This window comes from Sinocyclocheilus anshuiensis, unplaced genomic scaffold (assembly GCF_001515605.1).
Source record: "Sinocyclocheilus anshuiensis isolate Anshui unplaced genomic scaffold, SAMN03320099.WGS_v1.1 scaffold183, whole genome shotgun sequence".
NCBI classification, from domain to species: Eukaryota; Metazoa; Chordata; class Actinopteri; order Cypriniformes; family Cyprinidae; genus Sinocyclocheilus; species Sinocyclocheilus anshuiensis.
The window spans coordinates 5,148,330-5,167,647 of record NW_015548309.1 but is presented as its reverse complement, the minus strand read 5'-3'; the positions used below and the strand labels follow the sequence as shown (position 1 = coordinate 5,167,647).

The 19,318-nt window shown below is 34.5% G+C and overlaps 1 protein-coding gene across 5 annotated transcripts in view; it reads right to left on the bottom strand.

Moving 5' to 3' along the window:
- The window catches only part of LOC107656392 (solute carrier organic anion transporter family member 1C1-like), a 46,662-nt gene that overhangs the window by 2,267 nt on the left and 25,077 nt on the right, over window positions 1-19,318 (bottom strand). For 4 of the 5 annotated variants that reach the window (XM_016444242.1, XM_016444243.1, XM_016444241.1 and 1 more), the window contains 12 exons: window positions 16,774-16,915; window positions 14,070-14,202; window positions 12,590-12,708; window positions 11,528-11,674; window positions 11,222-11,320; window positions 8,748-8,993; window positions 7,365-7,529; window positions 6,757-6,952; window positions 5,368-5,533; window positions 3,578-3,747; window positions 1,713-1,777; window positions 1,471-1,588 (listed from right to left, as the gene is read on the bottom strand). In XM_016444242.1, coding sequence (XP_016299728.1) covers window positions 1,471-1,588; window positions 1,713-1,777; window positions 3,578-3,747; window positions 5,368-5,533; window positions 6,757-6,952; window positions 7,365-7,529; window positions 8,748-8,993; window positions 11,222-11,320; window positions 11,528-11,674; window positions 12,590-12,708; window positions 14,070-14,202; window positions 16,774-16,915 — 1,766 coding nt within the window. The remainder of the gene's footprint in view (window positions 1-1,470; window positions 1,589-1,712; window positions 1,778-3,577; window positions 3,748-5,367; window positions 5,534-6,756; window positions 6,953-7,364; window positions 7,530-8,747; window positions 8,994-11,221; window positions 11,321-11,527; window positions 11,675-12,589; window positions 12,709-14,069; window positions 14,203-16,773; window positions 16,916-19,318) is intronic. The other variant, XM_016444245.1, reaches the window with a different exon arrangement.

The following is a 19,318-nucleotide window of genomic DNA, read 5'->3' as shown; positions in this document are numbered from 1 at the left end:
ATGAAATCTTTGTATTTTTGCGTTCCAATACAAATATTTAAACATGCTTAAATCAAGATGTTTACTTGAGTTGCAAATGTAAAATGTCTTCATAAATTGTACACAATTAAGTGATTTTATGCTTAATACAAGAACAAATATCTGTCAGTGGGATATGAAAACTTCCCTTTGAATTAGGTTGATTTTTCCATGTCCAGTTTTGTTCTTGTTTTAATCATAAACCTACTTCATTTTGATTAATTTCTTAGATTTATTATCTTATGTCTCTTTGCTTCTCAAGTAATCTTGATTTAAGAGTCATTAGACATTTGCAATGAAAAACAACAAAAATACTGAGGAAAAAATATCACTTTTTTGCAATGTGATCAGAAGGTACAGTAACATTTATTTCCATATTCTAGTGATTTGGAGCACAGCTATTCAAGCTTCAAGCCATTTATTTTTTCTTAAAGTGAATTAAAAGTAATGGAGATCTGTTGGAAGTTGTATTTTGTGCTCCCTAGACATGTACATTTAGAGAACATATTGACATATTGTGTTCCCTTCCATTTATTCCTTCCATTTTCTTTACTTATTCTTAAAAGGGAGTTATTTTTACCTTGATCAAATCTGCAGAAACCATGATAAACACAAGATCTAACGTACACAAGAATTTCAGTTTGTTACATTGTCCTTGTTACAAGTTACTATAGTAATAACAGTAAATTATGCATAGCTGCATGCAATAACCCTAAACCAAACCATAATGCTAACCCTACAGCAAGTACGTTGTTAATTAATTTTTACTCTGTACTTAAATGTACAAATACACTTTAAAAAGGACATTGTAAAATAAAGTGCAACTGAATTTCATATTACAGCATCACACTATACAACATGCAAAAATCTTTCTGAATGAATCCAATCTGATGAACCCTAAATGTTGCAATCCAATTTGCATATTAATTTACACATGCATTACATGTATTGTGCACAAAAAAAGAAAGCTGACATATGCCAAGAGTGTTTTTAGCAAATATTTAGTAAACATTCAGTCCAATATTCACCAATATTTTTAAGACGTGAGGTGCAAATAAACGCACATTTGTAAGACGTAAAATGCATGTAAACATACACATCACGTGCAAAGTATTTATGAATCCAATTGTGAAAATCATTGGATTCAGGTGTTTACATGCTTAATTTTTCCACTGAACAGATTTCAGGTCTACACCTGAGATTTAATTCAAATCGAGCTCATTTGGATCGATTGAGGTGATTACATGAAGGCTTTTCAGTCTGATTGAGCCTTCAATCCGATTACTAACAGATGTAGATGTAGCTGCTGCTAAAAAAATTTTTTTTTTTATTTTGAAAACCTGTATTTTTGAATAAGCAAAAATATAAGTTAGTTGTGTTGCTACTTTCACTTATTCCAACCCTACACTGCACTGCAAATATGCAAGTCAAGTGTGGTGATGAGCCAAATACCTGTAGGCAGTGGTGTTGTAGATTCGACAGGCTCCTCTCCCACCACATTTCTTCTGACCCCATTTCAGACAGGTGGTGTCTATGATGGCTCCGAAGTATATAGGAGCTGGAATTCCAGCTGTGGAAGGCAAAAAAACACCACACCATCCACTACTGCTTCAAAACAAATCATCATTACCACTGTGACTACAAAATGATTCAGCAGAGACATCAACAGCACCAAACACCAAAGCGTCTCTCACCTAGAGTGCGTGTCGTCAATGTGTGAAAACCCAAAGCTAAAGACTTCAGCTGAGGTCTGATGCATCTGTGGATGAAACGAGAGAAAGAGCGGCTAGATTACTTCCTTTTAGAATAATATGAAAACACGTTTGACAGATGTACTGCTTACAAGAAATAGGACATACCGGTAGTTTAAGAATCCATGTAACAAAAATAAAATAATATATATAAAAAACAAACAAAAAACAATAGAACCAAATTTTCTATAATATAATAACTGAATAAATGTATTTTTTGTTATTATAATTAATGATAATAATAGATTAAATAATTGCATAAGTTGCATATTGAATAATTACATAAAGTGATGTATTGTGAAAAATTAGGCAATTATACTATGGTTATTTAAATTTTTATATGCCTGCACAAAAGTGGCAGAAATATATATATAATTTTTATGGATTGAATAACGTGCAATGATTATCCAATTTATGAAAATAAATAGAAAAATAGGGCTGATTTTGATTTCATATGAAGGCATTTGCAAACCATTCATAAAATATTGCAAAAAGTTAAGACTATGATACTATGCTATTTTGTATGTTTACATGCCAGCAAAAAAAGTAGCAGATATTATATTGTTGGAAAAACTTTTTTTATTCTTCTTTGAAGTAATATACATTGATGAATTGTACACAAGACCAGAAACATTTATTATCAAAATGAATAGGTCAACATTTTTTTTTTTTTATATTAACCTAACCTCTTTTATGACAGTACCATGAATTGCTAACACTAACACTAGACAACCTCACATCAGCAATATGTGGATTACTTTATCCACTGTATTTGAATAAAAAATGTAAAAAATAACATTCAGAATGCATAGAATATTGCAAAAAGTTAGACTATGATACTATTGATTATTTGTATTTGTATTTTTAAATAAGAAAAAAGTAGCAAAAATGATTATAGTTTGTTCAAATAAAATCTTTAACATGCATTGATGAATTGTGCATAAGACCAGAAACATTTATTATGAAAATTAATTGCTGACATAATTTTATTGGTACTGACAGAACGAATTCTATCAAATCAAGCCACTAGACAATTTCACAACAGCAATATGCAGATTACTTCATCCAAACTAATCACGTCTTCTCTCAAAAGCTACAGACATGCAGGAATTTTTATTTCACAACAAAGCCGGGCCAGCGCTGCTGCTGCTGCTAACCTAATTTAGCCCGAGGGAGGCTGAGCATTCCAGCAGCGTCAGCTGACTGAGCTTTGGGAGAAAGCTGACAGTCCCTGGTGGTAAAGCTTTTCCTTTCAAGACACAAGTCTGATTACTGAACTTCACAACTGACCATAAACTTGTCTCGACTGATTTTGCATTCAATCGAGCGACAGCTTTGACTGACCTACAGCCCTCAACTGAGACATGGAATAATGAGGGGAAAATCACATTAGCGCCGTCGACACATGCTGTCGGTTTTCATCTGTTATCTGCTTGAACTGAGAAAAAAACCCAAACACATGACTGGATGACCTTTCTGTGCTTTCTTTCGGTTTTCTATGAAATGATAATTCAGCATGTAAACAAAACATTCACTTTAACAAGACTTCTTATATGCAATATTTATATATTATTATATATTTATATATTATAATATTTATAAGAAGCATTCCATCACTTGCTCCCATTCACTGCAGAGGATCCATTGGTGAGCAAGTGATGGAATGCTACATTCCTCCAAATCTGATGAAGAAACAATCTCATCTACATCTTGGGTGACCTGAGGGTGAGTGATTTTTCCTTAAAGTGAGCTGTAATTCTCTGGACCATCAGCAGTTCCTGATCAATAAATCATGGTCAGATATTCACCTGATGAGCAGCATGTATCCTGGTGTTCCGCCCAGCGAGATGATAAAGGAAGTGATGACAGACAGAGCCAGGAAGTAGAGGAAGACTCGATGGCAGCTGTCTGTGTTGTTGCATTGGCCCACACTGGCCGTATGATTCCCGACTGCTACACAACTGCACTGCTCAAACACCTGAAACACACAAACACAGCAGATCAGACGCTACTTAAAGCACACCTCATGCAGCAAAACAACTTTTAAAACAACTTTGTGCAGCAATTTTTTGGTAGTTACAACATTGCTGCAACTTACCAAGTGCAGTGATGTGCAAACCACAATTCTAACAAGGACTTTTCTAGATCTACAATTGCATTTACTGTCTGATGAAGTATGGGTAATAGGGCCTTTAATCAAAAAATGTCATTACATTTTTTATTCATGCAGATTATTCCTTGCTATCTTCAAGCAAAAAAATCTCTCTCTCTCTCTTTATATATATATGAAAAGCAAACAAATTAAAATTCTTAAATTATTTAAGAGGATACGAGCTACTCATCCCATGATTAATCAGAAATGACAACATGATGCACAAATCTTATGATTGATGATTCTCTCTTGGATTGTGGTTATATTCATACATTTTAAAAAAAATCTAATGAAATAAAATGTATTGAACAGTACTGCTCAAGTTATCCATTTACCAATAATATTTATTGTAATTATATTTATTATTTTCTCCTTTTTCTATTGTGGAGTGCACTGCATTGATGAACTTCACAGGCAAATGTAAAGATGTACTTGAAGTTATTGTAGTTGCTTATAAACGAAATAAAAACTTATGAAATCAATGTAGATGAAGTGTATTGCTCAAGTTATTTGTTTACCAATTATATTTATTGTAATATATTTATATTTTGTACTTTTTCTATTGTAGAGTGCACTGCATTGACTATTTTTAATGTGGCATATGAATATGAATGCATTATTTTGTCCAGCCTTAATACATTTTACTATGAATTTTACAGGCAAATGTAACAAGTAAAAATGTAAAACTGTTGTAAATGTAAAATGCACAGAAGTGTTATTTTAAAAGACATTGTAGTTTATATATATATATATATATATAAAAGAAAGTCAAGTCGAAATCACACTGACTTCTGGATTCATCAGAAGCATATAACAATAAAATCAAAGGTAGGTTTATATATTTATATATAGAGAGAGAGAGAGAAAATAAATGAGATGTTTATATTATAGATGTTCTATTTATACTTATATTTTTATATATATAAAATTTGTCATAAAAAGGTGACAAAAAAAATCTTAGCATCTAAAAATATACACTTTCCACATGCTGAACAAATGCACAGTCACAATGTGCTCTTTGGTTGACCTCTCTCATCTAAAGTCTGAAATTACATTAATTCTTTGTTTAGCAACAGTCTGAAAGGACGGTACAAAAGACAGTGCGTATAACAGATGCTTGAGATATGAAATGGACACACAGGATGGGAGGGAGGAAACACAGTCTGCAGATTAAAGTCAGGGAGTATCGCAGCCATTTAGATGGAATGAAACACGATGCTTAGACAGAACCGACCAGGTTTGGGAAGAAACAGTCTCAGGAAGTTTCAGAGAAGCCTTTGAGCTGAAGACAAACAGGTTGTGCACACCCTTCAGAGAGTGCTGGGAAAACCCGAGTTCAAGGCATATGAAACAACACAATGTCGCTCGCATTCTTTGAAGGGAACAGGACAACAAACACACGCCATTGTTCCAGAATCACGCTCTCGGTTCAGAGGCCGCGCTTACCGTGTCCACTCCAGAGCCGTGGGACGTCCGGCATCCAGCCAGGCAGGGGGAGAAGTAGGTGAGGCCGTTCTCACCGCACACGGGGTCCCAGTTTGTTTCGGGACACTGACAGTCTGCGTTGCAGGACGCTAAGAGAGAACTGTCCACTTTGTACAGACTTTCCGTCCTGTTAGACATAAGCATACTGTTACTTATCATTTTGCAAATGAAGCACATCATATAATTCATACATAATTATTATGGTACATTTATGAACAAATCTTGATTATTGAACTAAAACTGAAATTAAAATCATTACTAAAAATAAAAGCATCTTGTTACTTTAAATAAAAGAAACATTAACTGAAATAAAATAATTAAAAAAATTGGCAATGGCAACACTTTACAATAAGGTCTCATTAATGCATTAACATTAACTAACAATGAACAATGTATTTTTACAGCATTTATCAACCTTTGTTAATGTTAAGTTAATAAAAATGTTCATGTTCACAGTACATTAACTAAATGATGATAATAACATTAATAAGATTAATAAATGCAGTACAAGTTTTATTCATTGTTAGTTCTTTACTAATTTAGTTAACTAATGTTAACAAATAAATTGTAAAGTGTAACCAAAAACAAACTGATTTCATTTCTGCTACTTGCTACTTACATTTCTCATTTTCATCTTGATAATATAATAATAATAATAAAATAATAATAAAAACTATATAGAAAGACCTAATAAAAAATTACAAAACACAATAAAACTACGAAAACTTTAATAAAAATTAACTAAAAAAACTAAAAACAATTCAAACTATGAATAAAAATTATAATAATATCTCAATGAATTTAGATTATTTTTATATAAACATACATTTACATATATTATAAATGTATATTATTTTTTCCAGCCTTAATATCTTTTTTCATGAACTTCACAGGCAAATGTAAAATATACAAAAATTGTAAATGTAAACAATTATTCATATAAACAAAAGAGATGCAAAGCGTTTTCCTCTCCTCCCAATGATTATCCTAATTATTCTGCGATTCAAATTATTCATGACGATATAGTTGCATTTTATTATTTGCATTTAGCATTGTTTGCTTGACCCCATTAGACCGGCTGCATAAACTGCTTAGACTAGTCTTACAACGAAGTCATTTCACTAAGTCATTTTTTTTCTTTAAGACTATTTTTTAAAACCACTTTCATAAAAATGTAGACTGGACTAATTTGATCAGTAAAGTACGACCGATTACTCTTTGGCTAACTGCGAGTTGGTCAGACTAGTTTTTAAGACAAAGTCTAAACACAATGGCTGTGTTTATGCAACTGGCCTCAGATTTGAGCAGAAGCACCACTGACCGAAGTCCAAACTTAAAGTCTCGTCCTACCCATTGTACGACCTGGTGATGCCGGCCACACTGGCATTCTCACATCCCATGGCGAAGAAGAAAAGCGACAGGAAGTAGCCCAGAAGAGACGTTCCCAGTGCAAACTTGGCTGCTCCCATGATGCTCAGCTTGAACTTCTTCATGATCACACCTCCCGAGAACATTCCCAAGGCCACGGCTGGGATGTTGATCACTCCTGAAAAAACAGACGGCATCAGGAAAACCTGGATCAAAGGAGCAGTGTCACGGATTTGAAACAAAGGCAAAGACTCTTCTTGTGGTTGAAAGGTTAAGGGATACAGAATAGGCCTATTTGTTTTCCCTCCGTCTGATTTTCAAACGCTAATGCCGTTTCCCGAAATGCACAACAGTCTCCGCTGTCTGCATACATTGTGTGCTGATATTATTTTTGGATTTCGTTCTCTTTCATAAGGTGTAACGGGCCATATCACACTGTGATTTAACCGAGCTATAAAAACCTTTAGATTTGATATCAGAACCATAGAGTAATATTTAACGCACATTAATAAAATCCAATCAAAACATTAAGCTCCAAGGTCACAGCTGCAACTGTAATATATCCGTGCATTTAGAGGAAGACGACATACCCATTAAGAAGTTGGCTTTGGACGCTGACTGTCCGTAATGTTGCTCGATGTATTTTGGCTTGTACGTCACCATACCGATCAAAGAGTTGAACTGGATGATGGTGACACAGAGATACAAAAAGTAGACTGGATTCCCCAAAAGGGATCTGAGCGTTGGCAAAAAGTCTGGAAAACATGAATACAAAATGTTTAAGAATGATGCAAATAGCTGAATTTTATTTGTCAATCCACAGCATACATGCACCACAACTGAAATGAATGAATGTCAATGCATTAAATACAAGATAGCAAACAAATGATTCATAAACGTTTCTAAGAACTAACTTCACTTGAGTTTTAGTGGATGCATGAAGTATTCAATTTCACAATTATGTCCTAGTGATGTATAGATATGGCAGAAAAAAGTATTAGTTTGGCTTTCTAAACCACATTTTTCTTCATTTCCAAAAATAATTCTATTGTTTTGCCATTTTAAATCATGCAAAGTTATGCAAGCAAAAGTTTTGACTGAAAAGGATGCCAATGCTTTCTTTAACCCTGTAAAGCCCGACATATGGAATAGTAGACAGAAAAAAATACTTGGTTAAACAGTTTATTGAACCTTTAGTCAAAAAAAAAAAAATTAATAAAATAAAATGTGTTTTTGTTGAGTATCATATTTGATCCATCAGGCTTTTATGGCTCATATAGTCTGATATAGGGAGGAAAAAACACCTTACTTTTATTCAGGGGCCCAAACTAAGCAAAAATATGCAATTTGGTGCAGATGCTGATATTAGTATGGACAAAAAGAATGAAATTCCGATGCATGTAACGTAAATCAATGAGATCTTTATAACAGTATAGTAGATAATTACATAAAATGCAATAAATATCAGCCGTCACTCTATATCTCCAATAATATGTCTTATAAAATGAGATTTAAATGATCAAAACATAAAATGTAATGCAATCCAATGATAATTGAGACATTATCATTCCCCAAAAGATGCGAGATGTTCTGGAGGCTTGGGAAGATCAACAGTGAAAGTAAAGCTTCTGGAAACAAACGCTCCTCAAAAGATCCTGATGATCAGATTTGAGACGCACTGATTTTTCTAAAAATGATGATGGATAATCGAGTGAACCTAAGTAGATGCCGTACAACCAGTTTTTCTGCAAAGTTTTGATCATTTAGAGGCCTTAGAAATTTGCCAATCAAATACGATACAGTAGGTTTTTCTAGGGTTACAATAAATGCCAAATGGTGTGATATTTTCTTAATTAATGCAATGACATTCCAGCACTTTAAATGGGTCAAATCGGCTTTTTATGTAGCCTAGACCAGTGCAGACATCTGATATTTCAGAGTGTGAATTTTTCTGTGAATTCTAGGTGATTTACCTTTGGCCATTTCTAGGAAGTTAGCTGGCTCGTCTGCCTGGTACTTGTGCTCCAGCAGGGGCGAGTCTTTGATGAAGCTGGTCCGCTCTGGAGAATACTTGTCAAGCCGTCTCTCTGGCAGGGGCAAAGACTTGGGCAAGAACCAAAACGGCATCGCCGAGAGCAGGGTGATGAGTCCTGCAATGAGGTATCCCAGCCACCAGGCGCCTACCCAGCGTGCATCTCCCGGGGTGATGCTAATGCTCTCTGTGAGAAGACAGTCACACACACACACACACACGCACGCATATGTCAACAGCGAGAACACAGACGTTACGAGGCTCGCTGCAGCTTGTCACATGTTCAGAATATTTGGGCCAGGCAGACAGCCGAGGCAGACGCAGACGCAGACTGTGATCTACAGACAGTCTTAGATGTCTCGCGCTCTCTCTCAGCTCATGTATGCTCTGTCAGCCTCCATGCTGTGCCAGTAGATTGAAACGTTAGTGGCATTTCATGTAAACAAGTAATGGCACAACCAAACACATTTTTTGCTACATTTAATCCTGAAATACAAAACGAGATGCTAAGCAGAATGTTCAAACTGCTCTTTTCCATACAAAAAGATGGTGATTTGCACTGTCAAGATTGAAAAAGCAGCATCAAAGTGATCTATAAGACTGCTGCACTATAAATTGCAAGTCTTTTCAAGTCATTCTGTAGCTTTATTTGGAAACATGTTTAAAGATGTCATGACTAGGTGGCAGAATGAAGTTTGACATCTATAGCATCAAACCTAGATTCTTTAACTCAACCCAAGAGTGAATTTAGCTTTTCGGAGCTTGGAAGTAAAAATGTATATATACATTCTTTGTATTTATAAAAAAAAAAAAAAAAAAAACCTTTGGTGTTTGACAGAAGAGAAAAATATATTGGAAAAGTAATATATATATAAAAAAAATTAGAATATCAGAAAATAAAAGCTAAGTTACTTACAGTAATACTTACAATACTGGTCAAAAGTTAGGAATAATTAAGATTTTTTAAATGTTTTTTTAAAGAAGTTTCTTATACTCTCCATTGTTGCTCAGTTATTATTAATTAATATTAGTGCTCAAATACAGGTGCATCTCAAATTAGAATGTCGTGGAAAAGTTCATTTTCTTTCTTTGCGTGAACATTTGGGCGCATTATGCAAATATTCCCACATAGTGAGGTAGATATGTGGGGGCGTGTTAGAACGAGCCGTTTTAGGGGGGCGTGGCAGAGTCTTAACTTTGATAAAGAATATCTCTTTGGTTTTGAGACTTTAGTCTTTGCAACTTCAGGGATCTTATCTATGCACAATCAGCTTGTAACACTCCAAAGAGAAAGGAAAACTTGAAATCGCATCATATGACCCCTTTAATAATGGTTCCTATTATTACCAATCTGTTATCAATTTGCTGTTTAATATTTTGTGGAAATGGTCATACATTTTTATCCAGAAGTCTTTGATGAATAGAAATCAAAAGAACAGCATTTATTTTAAATATAAATCTTTGTAACATTATAAAAGTCTTTACTGTCACTTCTGATTAATTTAATACATCCAAGGTATCACAGTTTCTACAAAAATATGAAGCAGCGCAACTGTTTTCAACATTGATAATAATCAGAAATGTTTCTTGAGCAGCAAATCAGCATATTAGAATGATTTCTGAAGATCATGTGACACTGAAGACTGGAGTAATGAAAATTCAGCTTTGCATCACAGAAATAAATGACATTTTACAGTATATTCAAATAGAAAACAGCTATTTTAATTTTTAATAATATTTCAGATTTTTACTGTATTTTTGATCAAATAAATGCAGCCTTTCTGAGCATGAGAGACTTAAAAACCCCCTCTCAAAAATCTTAATTATGCTGTCTTTAGTATCATTAAATGTATAAATCTCTATAGAAACAATACTCCTGCGAGGACTTATGTATATGATACAGATGTTGTTGTCTGTGCTGTTTTATTGTCCACTAAATAAAATGAATGCCAAAACATTTGATATTAAGATATGTCATATAGTTTTTATCGTCCCCAGTCAAATAAAGAGTGCGTTCGGATGCCAGAATCGCACTCAGATCCAACATAAACAGCCTCCGTGGCTTTTTAAACAAGAAACAACAAAGTTTCTTATTTCCTCCTGCTTTTGTTTGAAACACAAACAAAATAAGACTAATATGAATAAACTGGATTTGCTCCAGATCTGAGGAGCGAATCCTTGATTTCACAATGAACTATTTTCCTTTTATGAGTTTTTGATTCACTAGTCTAGTCAAGATGAGCCAAAAACTCATGAAAACATACAGAACAGAAGCATTTTCTATTATTATTTGCTCTTTATAGTCAAGAAAACCGTGACTTGTACATTTCCAGAGACGTACGGCATCCAGATGCAACTGAACTCAATGACTCCTTTAGGAAATAGTGAATCATACAACAGCACCGTTTCACTCACCCATGTTGACAAATCCAATGTCCACGTATATCTTGGCACAGACAGACCCCAGCAGGTAGCCAAACACCGGACCGATGACTGATATCGTCTGGACGCATCCTAATGCAGACGGCAAGAATTGATTAGTCTGGGCTGTTTACCAAGAAAGGCAATGCTCTCTAAAAAAAACAATTAATACCAGGAAACGGTTAAATGGCAAACTGTCTGGGATTCTCACTGAATTTGTGGTAACCGATGAAGCAGCAAATGCATATCTGTCCTATTTTCACTCCAATCATAAATGCATGAACAAACTTGTAGATGTACCGATGTAGAAGGCTGCATTCTCCTCCAGAGCGTGATCATCGATGTATGAGATTCCCAAAGGTTGCACTGGGGTCTCGCCGATTCCTCGCAAGATATTCCCAAGGAAAACATAGATCCACATGGACAACCTGGACTCGTGTTCGCAACCTCAGTAAGAGGGAAGAGAGGGTGAGAAGAGTTGCAAATGAGAGGCATTTCGAGAAATCAACACATGACAAATATAGCGAATAAAATGAGACAGGACAAACAAGCGATGACAGATTACTGCACAGCCATGCATCTTTAAAAAAAATGGCCTAATATTAGTTAATTTGATGATGCTGAATTAAAAATTGTCAATAAAAACTTCAATCATGTAGTTTTTTTTTGCAAAATAAGATTGAAGATTTTTCTAATTATATAAATGTATCAGCTTTAGTGCACTTGTCGAAATAACAAAAGCATTCAAATGTCAAAAGTTTCGAGTGGAGTGGAAAAATATGTTCAAATACTTAATTTAATGTCAATGAACTTTACAAACTAAGCTTTTTTTTCACAAAAATCTGTCATTTTCTTTCACTATTTGTATGTAGTAAAACACCCACATCATCAGGGTGGTGTTTGCATTTTCTTCTGTCACTAATTCTAACCTTGAAATCAGGATTAGACATAAAATAATGTCTTACATATGAAAATCAGCTGAGATTTAAACAAAGAGTGGTAATCTGGCTCAGATGAAGACAGAAAATTATGTCTTTGTGGCAGTTTTTCTGGTAATTAAAGGACAATTCAAGACTTCTTCACCTTACAAATGGTTGTAAAAGGAAAAATACAACAAAACACACATATTTTGTAAGAAAAAGTGTCGTGCTCGAGCAAAACAGGCAGTATTTTGGGAATCAGCACACAAAATTAGTAAGAAATAAGTATTGATTTCATTCAGCAAATATGATGCATTAGCAAGACTATATTAAACCATATGAGGCCGTACACGGCACCAGTGTATGTTAGTCCCCATCAGGTTTTAAAACTAGTTTAAACAGCAAGAATCCAATCTAACTCAAGCCGTAGGTGGTTCTGTACCTGAGCTCGGCATTGAAGAAGCGCTGGGACCTGCGGCCAGAACGCTAGACCTCACTGGACATGGAGAGAGGCTATTGGTTGAGTTCACTGATGATCGAATCGATGTTTCAAACTTGTAGCTGCATAAAGAACATCAAGTTAGCAGCAGAAATCAGAAACCATGTCACATGACACAACAAAAGGGATACAGATTGATGAAACAAACATATTTGGATCAGAATACAGTTTTTTATTTTGTCAACAATAATGAAGATGAGAAAGATACATAAATTTTTTTTTAAAAGTTAATAAAAATATAAAACCTTTTTTATTTTGTCAACAATAATGAGGACTGAAAAAACAATGACAATTAACTAATAAAAAATTTGTTAATAAAAATTTATTTTATTTTTTACAAGAATGCAACGGAAAAAGTGCATCATACAAATATAAATTATTTTTTATATTGTCAACAATAATGAAGACAGAAAAAAACATCATAATGATAGTTAAAAATTAACTTAAATGATTTTAGCAAATGGCTGCAATATAACAAAGAGTGAAAAATTTAAGGGGGTCTGAATACTTTCCGTACCCACTGTATATATATATATATAGATTCATCAAAATGATAATTATAATAAAAAAGAGTTAATATATATTTTTATTTTGTCAATAATAAAGATGAAAAAGATGCATCATAATCATAATTAAATAATAAGAGTTATAATAAAAATACAAAATGTAAAATAATAATAATTACAGTAATTCCATTAACAAAAATATGACAAGAAAAAAGAATCCAGTCATAGTATTTTGGGTATTACCCTGCTTGAGGAGACAAAGCTGAACACTTATAAACTAAACTAATTCGTAAAGATGAATAAGCTGTATATTACAACCTATATCTGCACAGACAGTGAAGCAAATGCACAGGTGAACCTCAAATCAATGACACTCTAGTCAGACTGAGTAGTTCACACTGAACATGCTGTTGCTGTAAAAACGGGATGCAATATAGAATGCATCATTTCTATAAATAATGTGCTTCAAAAACATGGCCTAGATACGAAACATTAACATTAAAATGCAGCATGTCAATCCATCATGGAAATTTCACTCGAGTCACTTTAAATACATCCAAGCTATGGTGCCTTCGAAGAGCCGCATGTAAAACTGAAAACCTGGCACACTTTCAAGGTTGAGATTGCATGTTGATGTACAAGGATGAAGTCAAATTTGAATGAGCAGAGCGAGGTCATGCCAAATTCTGTTTGTTCTGTATATCAGCTAAAAATGTTTCCTTGATACAGCAGCTTTACAATGGTAAAACACACATCTGATAAAGAAACAGCAGACAGCGTCTGAACGCAAACACATACTAAACACAACTCGATGGCATTCGTGGGAAGGGGAATAAACTGGATACATGCGACCCTTTAAAACAGCTCACCCTGCTGACATCACACACATTTTCACTTACGGATGAAACTTGGCTTACCGTCCGATTATAAAATGGGGCAAGGCAATCAGAAAAGTCCCAAGTGACATCAACAGGCAGCCGATGGCGATGATCTTCGGACGGTGAAGTTTGGCACCAAAGTAACTCACGAAGGCGATCACTAACAAGTTACCTAGAAGCAGAGAATGGACAAAACTGTTCGGACAAACATTTTATGATGTGGAAATTGTGACTGAGTTGAACTGGCTTCATTACTTCCAAACAAAATTAAATCCAAACATAAATGCGTGAACTAAAGTAAGCAACTAACCTTAAAATGACAGTTCACCTAAAAATTAAAATCAGCTGAAAATGTACTCGCCCTCAGGCCATCCAAGATGTAGATGAGTTTGTTTCTTCATCAGATTTGGAGAAATGTAGCATTGCATCTCTTGCTCACCAATGGATGCTCTGCAGTGAATGGGTGCCGTCAGAATGAGAGCCCAAACAGCTGATAAAAACATCACAATAATCCACAAGTAAACCACACCACTCCAGTCCATCAATTAATGTCTCGTGAAGCCAAAAGCTGCCAAAAGTTTCCTCCATAATGCTTTTTCCAGTGAAAAAGTCATCTGGTCTGAATCAGGAGAGAAATCTGCACAGATCAAGCACAGTTTACAAGCCAAAACAGATCTAAACAAATATGTGGGTGGATTTTGATGTGAAAGACAATAGGAGATCGACTTATCTCTGGAGGAAGCGTTATTGTGGATTATGACGGTTAAATGTTAAAAAATGTCTTGATTGATTTGTTTCTTGCAATCGCACAGCTTTTCACTTCTCAAGACGTTAACTGATGGACTGGAGTGGTGTGGATTACTTGTGGATTATTGTGATGTTTTTATCAGCTGTTTGGACTCTCATTCTGATGGCACCCATTCACTGCAGAGGATCCTTTGCTGAGCAAGAGATGTAAAGCTACACTTCTCCAAATCTGACAAACTCATCTACAAGTGTATTCTTAGCAAATTTAAATTTTTGCGTGAACTATTCCTTTATAGTAAACAAGTGTAAAATAAGAGCAATTCTTAATGCATATTATTTGCTACTGTCCATCAAGCAATAAAAACCCCATAATGATGACTCACGAGTGCATGTATCCTCTCCACAAACTCTCAGAACATGACGCTGATTTCTACATGATTGACCTCTTTGTCTGCGAGGAACATTTATTGGCTGATTTATTTGGTTTCTGAGCTTCACGGCTCCATGAACGGAGGTCTTTGTGAGGACGATTATAGCACAGCTCTGTACCCAGTGTGGCATTCAGGACATTTCATGGCTTCAATGGGAACAGGAATTCTCAGACGTTTACACCACGGCTCAGTTTGAAAGGAGGTCAGCCTAACCAAAAAGAAACAACTCACCCAAACATTTATAAAACACACAATAACACACAGCAGCCTTTGTTTGGCGGGTTTTCCGGGCACTTGTTGATAACGGGGATGTAAGACAGCTATACAGTGATGCTAACTCTGACACATGATCTCTGCGAGGCTGCACGCCGTTTCCCATTGCCATGGCAACGCTCCTATGGAAACACTGGTTGCTAGGGCCACGTGAGCGGCGGCTGCAGCAGTGTGAACAGGGTTTAGCCTCGCTTTCATTACTCTAGATTATGATTTTACATGCACAAAGAAGAATAAAGAGCTGCTGAGTCACTTTTGAAGCTCATCGGAATAAAACTTTGATTACAACAATCTTTTAATGGTGGTTCTGTGGCATACTTTTTTGTTTTAGTACTGGCATCCCTGCACACCTGCAAAGGTCAAAATATTAAGTGATTAAGATTTTGGGATAATCATTATAAATTAATAATAATATAATATGTTAATAATAATAATAATAATATGTAATACAACTATAATTATGTAATATGATGAAATAATACATTAATATCAATATTTTATTTTGTAAATATTATATTTATTTTTATATAAATATTTGTACTTTTATTCAGCAAGAATGCATTAAATAGATTAATATTTTATTTATTTTGTAAATTTTATATTTATTTTCTAAATATTTGTACTTTTATTCAGCAAGAAGTTGAATAGATCAATATTTATATTTTATTTTTTGTAAATACTATATTTACATTATATTAATATTTGAAAGTTTATTCCGCAAGAATGCATTAAACAGATTAATATATTGTATTTATTTAATATTTATTTAGTAAATATTATATTGTTATTTATTATATAAATATTTGTACTTTTATTCAGCAAGGATGCATTAAATTGATCAAAGTGATCAAAGTTATAATTTATAAAGATTTCTATTTCAAATAAATGCTGTTCTTTTGAAATTTCTATTCATCAAAGAATGCAGACAAATGATGCAAACAAGTATCATGGTAATAACATTTTCTTTGGGACACTGCTATTTAGCAAAGTAAAGCATTTTATTGCAATGTAATGATTTATGCATGTGGAAACTTAAAAATTCAATTTGCATTTGTGAAGATGAGAGCTCTTCACACTGCAGTTGCATAACTGTCCGATCTGTTGGATGATTGCACTGCAGATGCGTGTAAATTGCAGCACACATGGTGTGTCTCTGTATTATTTTGCACCGGTGCAAGGAGCGCCGCAGATGCTGAGAAAGGCTAGACAAGAGCCTTGGCAACTGGTTGGCGGAGGTGACGGGATCGAAACATAGCGAAAGGTCTGCTGACGCATGAAGATCCGGTTCTTACCTATTTCAAAGCTTCCATCAATGACACCTATTAAGTAACTGGGGATGTCGAAGCGTCTTTCCAGCTGAGTTATTGTGCTTTTCATATAGCTCCCGGATAATGCCTTGGCGAAGTAGGCAAAGGACAAGGCCACGAGGAACATCTGTAATGAGACACAGAAAGAGAGAGGTTTTATTCACCCACGCTTCGTCAGATGCTGCAACTCGCACTCTCCCTCATTAACCTATTTTTGGACATGGAAGCAACTCTTCATTAATATGCATTTAAAATTGTAGGGGATAAGAGAACCGGAGTAGAGATGGGAGAGATGGAGGGGGGGATGCATTTCTCAAACTGCATTGCATTATGGGTAGTGGGGACAAAAAGCAGATTAGGGGAGCTTATGTCACGCTCTTGAGCGATGCTACTGCACTCAACCACAGTGACTTAAGCCTCCATATGAGCAAAACAATGGCAAAAAATGAGTTGCTGAGGTTTCGCCTCGGCACAGTGGTGCATCTTCACTCTTGTGGGGTTTCCCGCACATATGCACACTCCCTGCATCCAAATTAATAATCAACGGAAAGGTGGAGAAGAGAAGGGTGAAGAAGTAAAGAGAGAAGAGGGAAAAAAAAGACGAGGCCAGAAGAGACGAGAAGCCTTTGATGATCAAATCGTCAGCTATACAGTCGTCTTTCAACACACACTTGAATTTTCCATGTACAAAGACGGAAAAAAGAGCTGAATCACTTTTTGAAGCTCATCGGCATAAAACTTTTGATTAAAACAATCTTTTTATGACTGCATAAAAGTCCTTTTATAAACAGTTTTTTTTTAAATTAAATTTACATTTTTTGCATCCCTGAACTTTTAAAATTATCATTATAATATCAATAAATACCTTTTATAGTAGATTTTATATATATATATATATATATATAATTTTTTTTTCTACTATCAAAATTATTTATTAATAGTATAATGATAATTTTATTTATTTAATATTATAATGATAATATTATAATGCTAATTATATAAAAATAGTGATATATTATTATCAGTGTTGAAAACAGTTGTGCTGCTTAATTTGCGGAAACTGTTTTTTCAGGATTCTTTGATATATATAGAAAGTTCAAAAGAACAGTATTTATTTGAAATATAATCTTTTGTAACATTATTAATGTTTTTACTGTCACTTTTGAAAAATGTAATACATATTTGTTGAAAAAAAGCATTACTTTCTACTAAAACGCGCAAACTTCCCAAACATTTGAATGGTAGTATATCGTGGTTTCTGAAGCATGAAGCGACACAGCTGTTTTCAACATTGATACTAATATAATATAATATAATATAATGTAAATGTAGCAAATCAGCATATTAGAATGATTTCTGAAGGATCATGTGACACTGAAGACTGGAGTAATGATGCTGAAAATTCAGCTTTGATCAAAGGAATAAATTTTTTAATAAATTTTAAAATATATTCACATAGGAAACACTTATTTTAAATTGTAAAAATATTTCACAATTTTTACTGTATTTTTACTCAAATAAATGCATTCTTGCTGAGCAGAAGCAGAACATTAACAAATCTTACCGACCCCAAGCTTTCCAAACTTTTCCCATCACCTGTAAATACACAACTTCAGTGAACTGACATGTCTGATTCATTTCATTGCCATCACTTAACCAGATCGATCAATCAATTAGCCGAGGCTGTTCTTCTCACAAACACGGCAGTGTTTACAGTCTGCGTCCTTCACTTAACCAAGTTATCGCAACTTTGTTCTGGGTCACGCAGCTCTGTGTCATAATGGATTGTGCTCTTCGACTGGGACTTGAGCACTCATATTTCTGAAAGATTTATGCTTACTTTGGGCTACAGGGGATAGCGCAGAGCATGCTGGGATTTGAGAGGTTTCTAACGCTGAGTGAAGAAAGCCGTATATAAAGAACTAGTATCTTAAAGAAGGATAAAACAACAAAAGTGTGAGAAAGAGTGTGTAAAGCACACTGGACGTGTCAGACATGCCACACATGTTCTCCCACGACGGGACGCTCACAATAGAAACAACTGAAAGGTGAACGGTGACAATCACCTGTCCGCTGACGAACTGAAAACAAGAAGCACAGAATGTACAGTACTTGTCAAAAGTTTGGAAACATTACAGTTTTTAAATGTTTTTAATCTCTTCTGCTCACCAAGCCTTCATTTGTGAGCTCAAAAATACAGTAAAAAACTGTAAATATTACCTGAAATATTATTACAATTTAAAATAAGTGTTTTCTAAGCCATATTTGACCCAAAGTTGGGTTGAAACAACCCAGCATTTTTTAGAGTGTTCAGTGTCACATGATCCTTCAGAAATAATTCTAATATGCTGATTTGCTGTTCAAGGAACATTATATTATATTATCATCAATGTTGAAAACAGTTGTGCCACTTCATGCTTCCGAAACCATGATATACTACCATTCAAATGTTTGGGATGTCTGCGTGTTAATAGAAATGATTGCTTTTATTCAGCAAATATGCATTAAATTGATCAAAAGTGACAGTAAA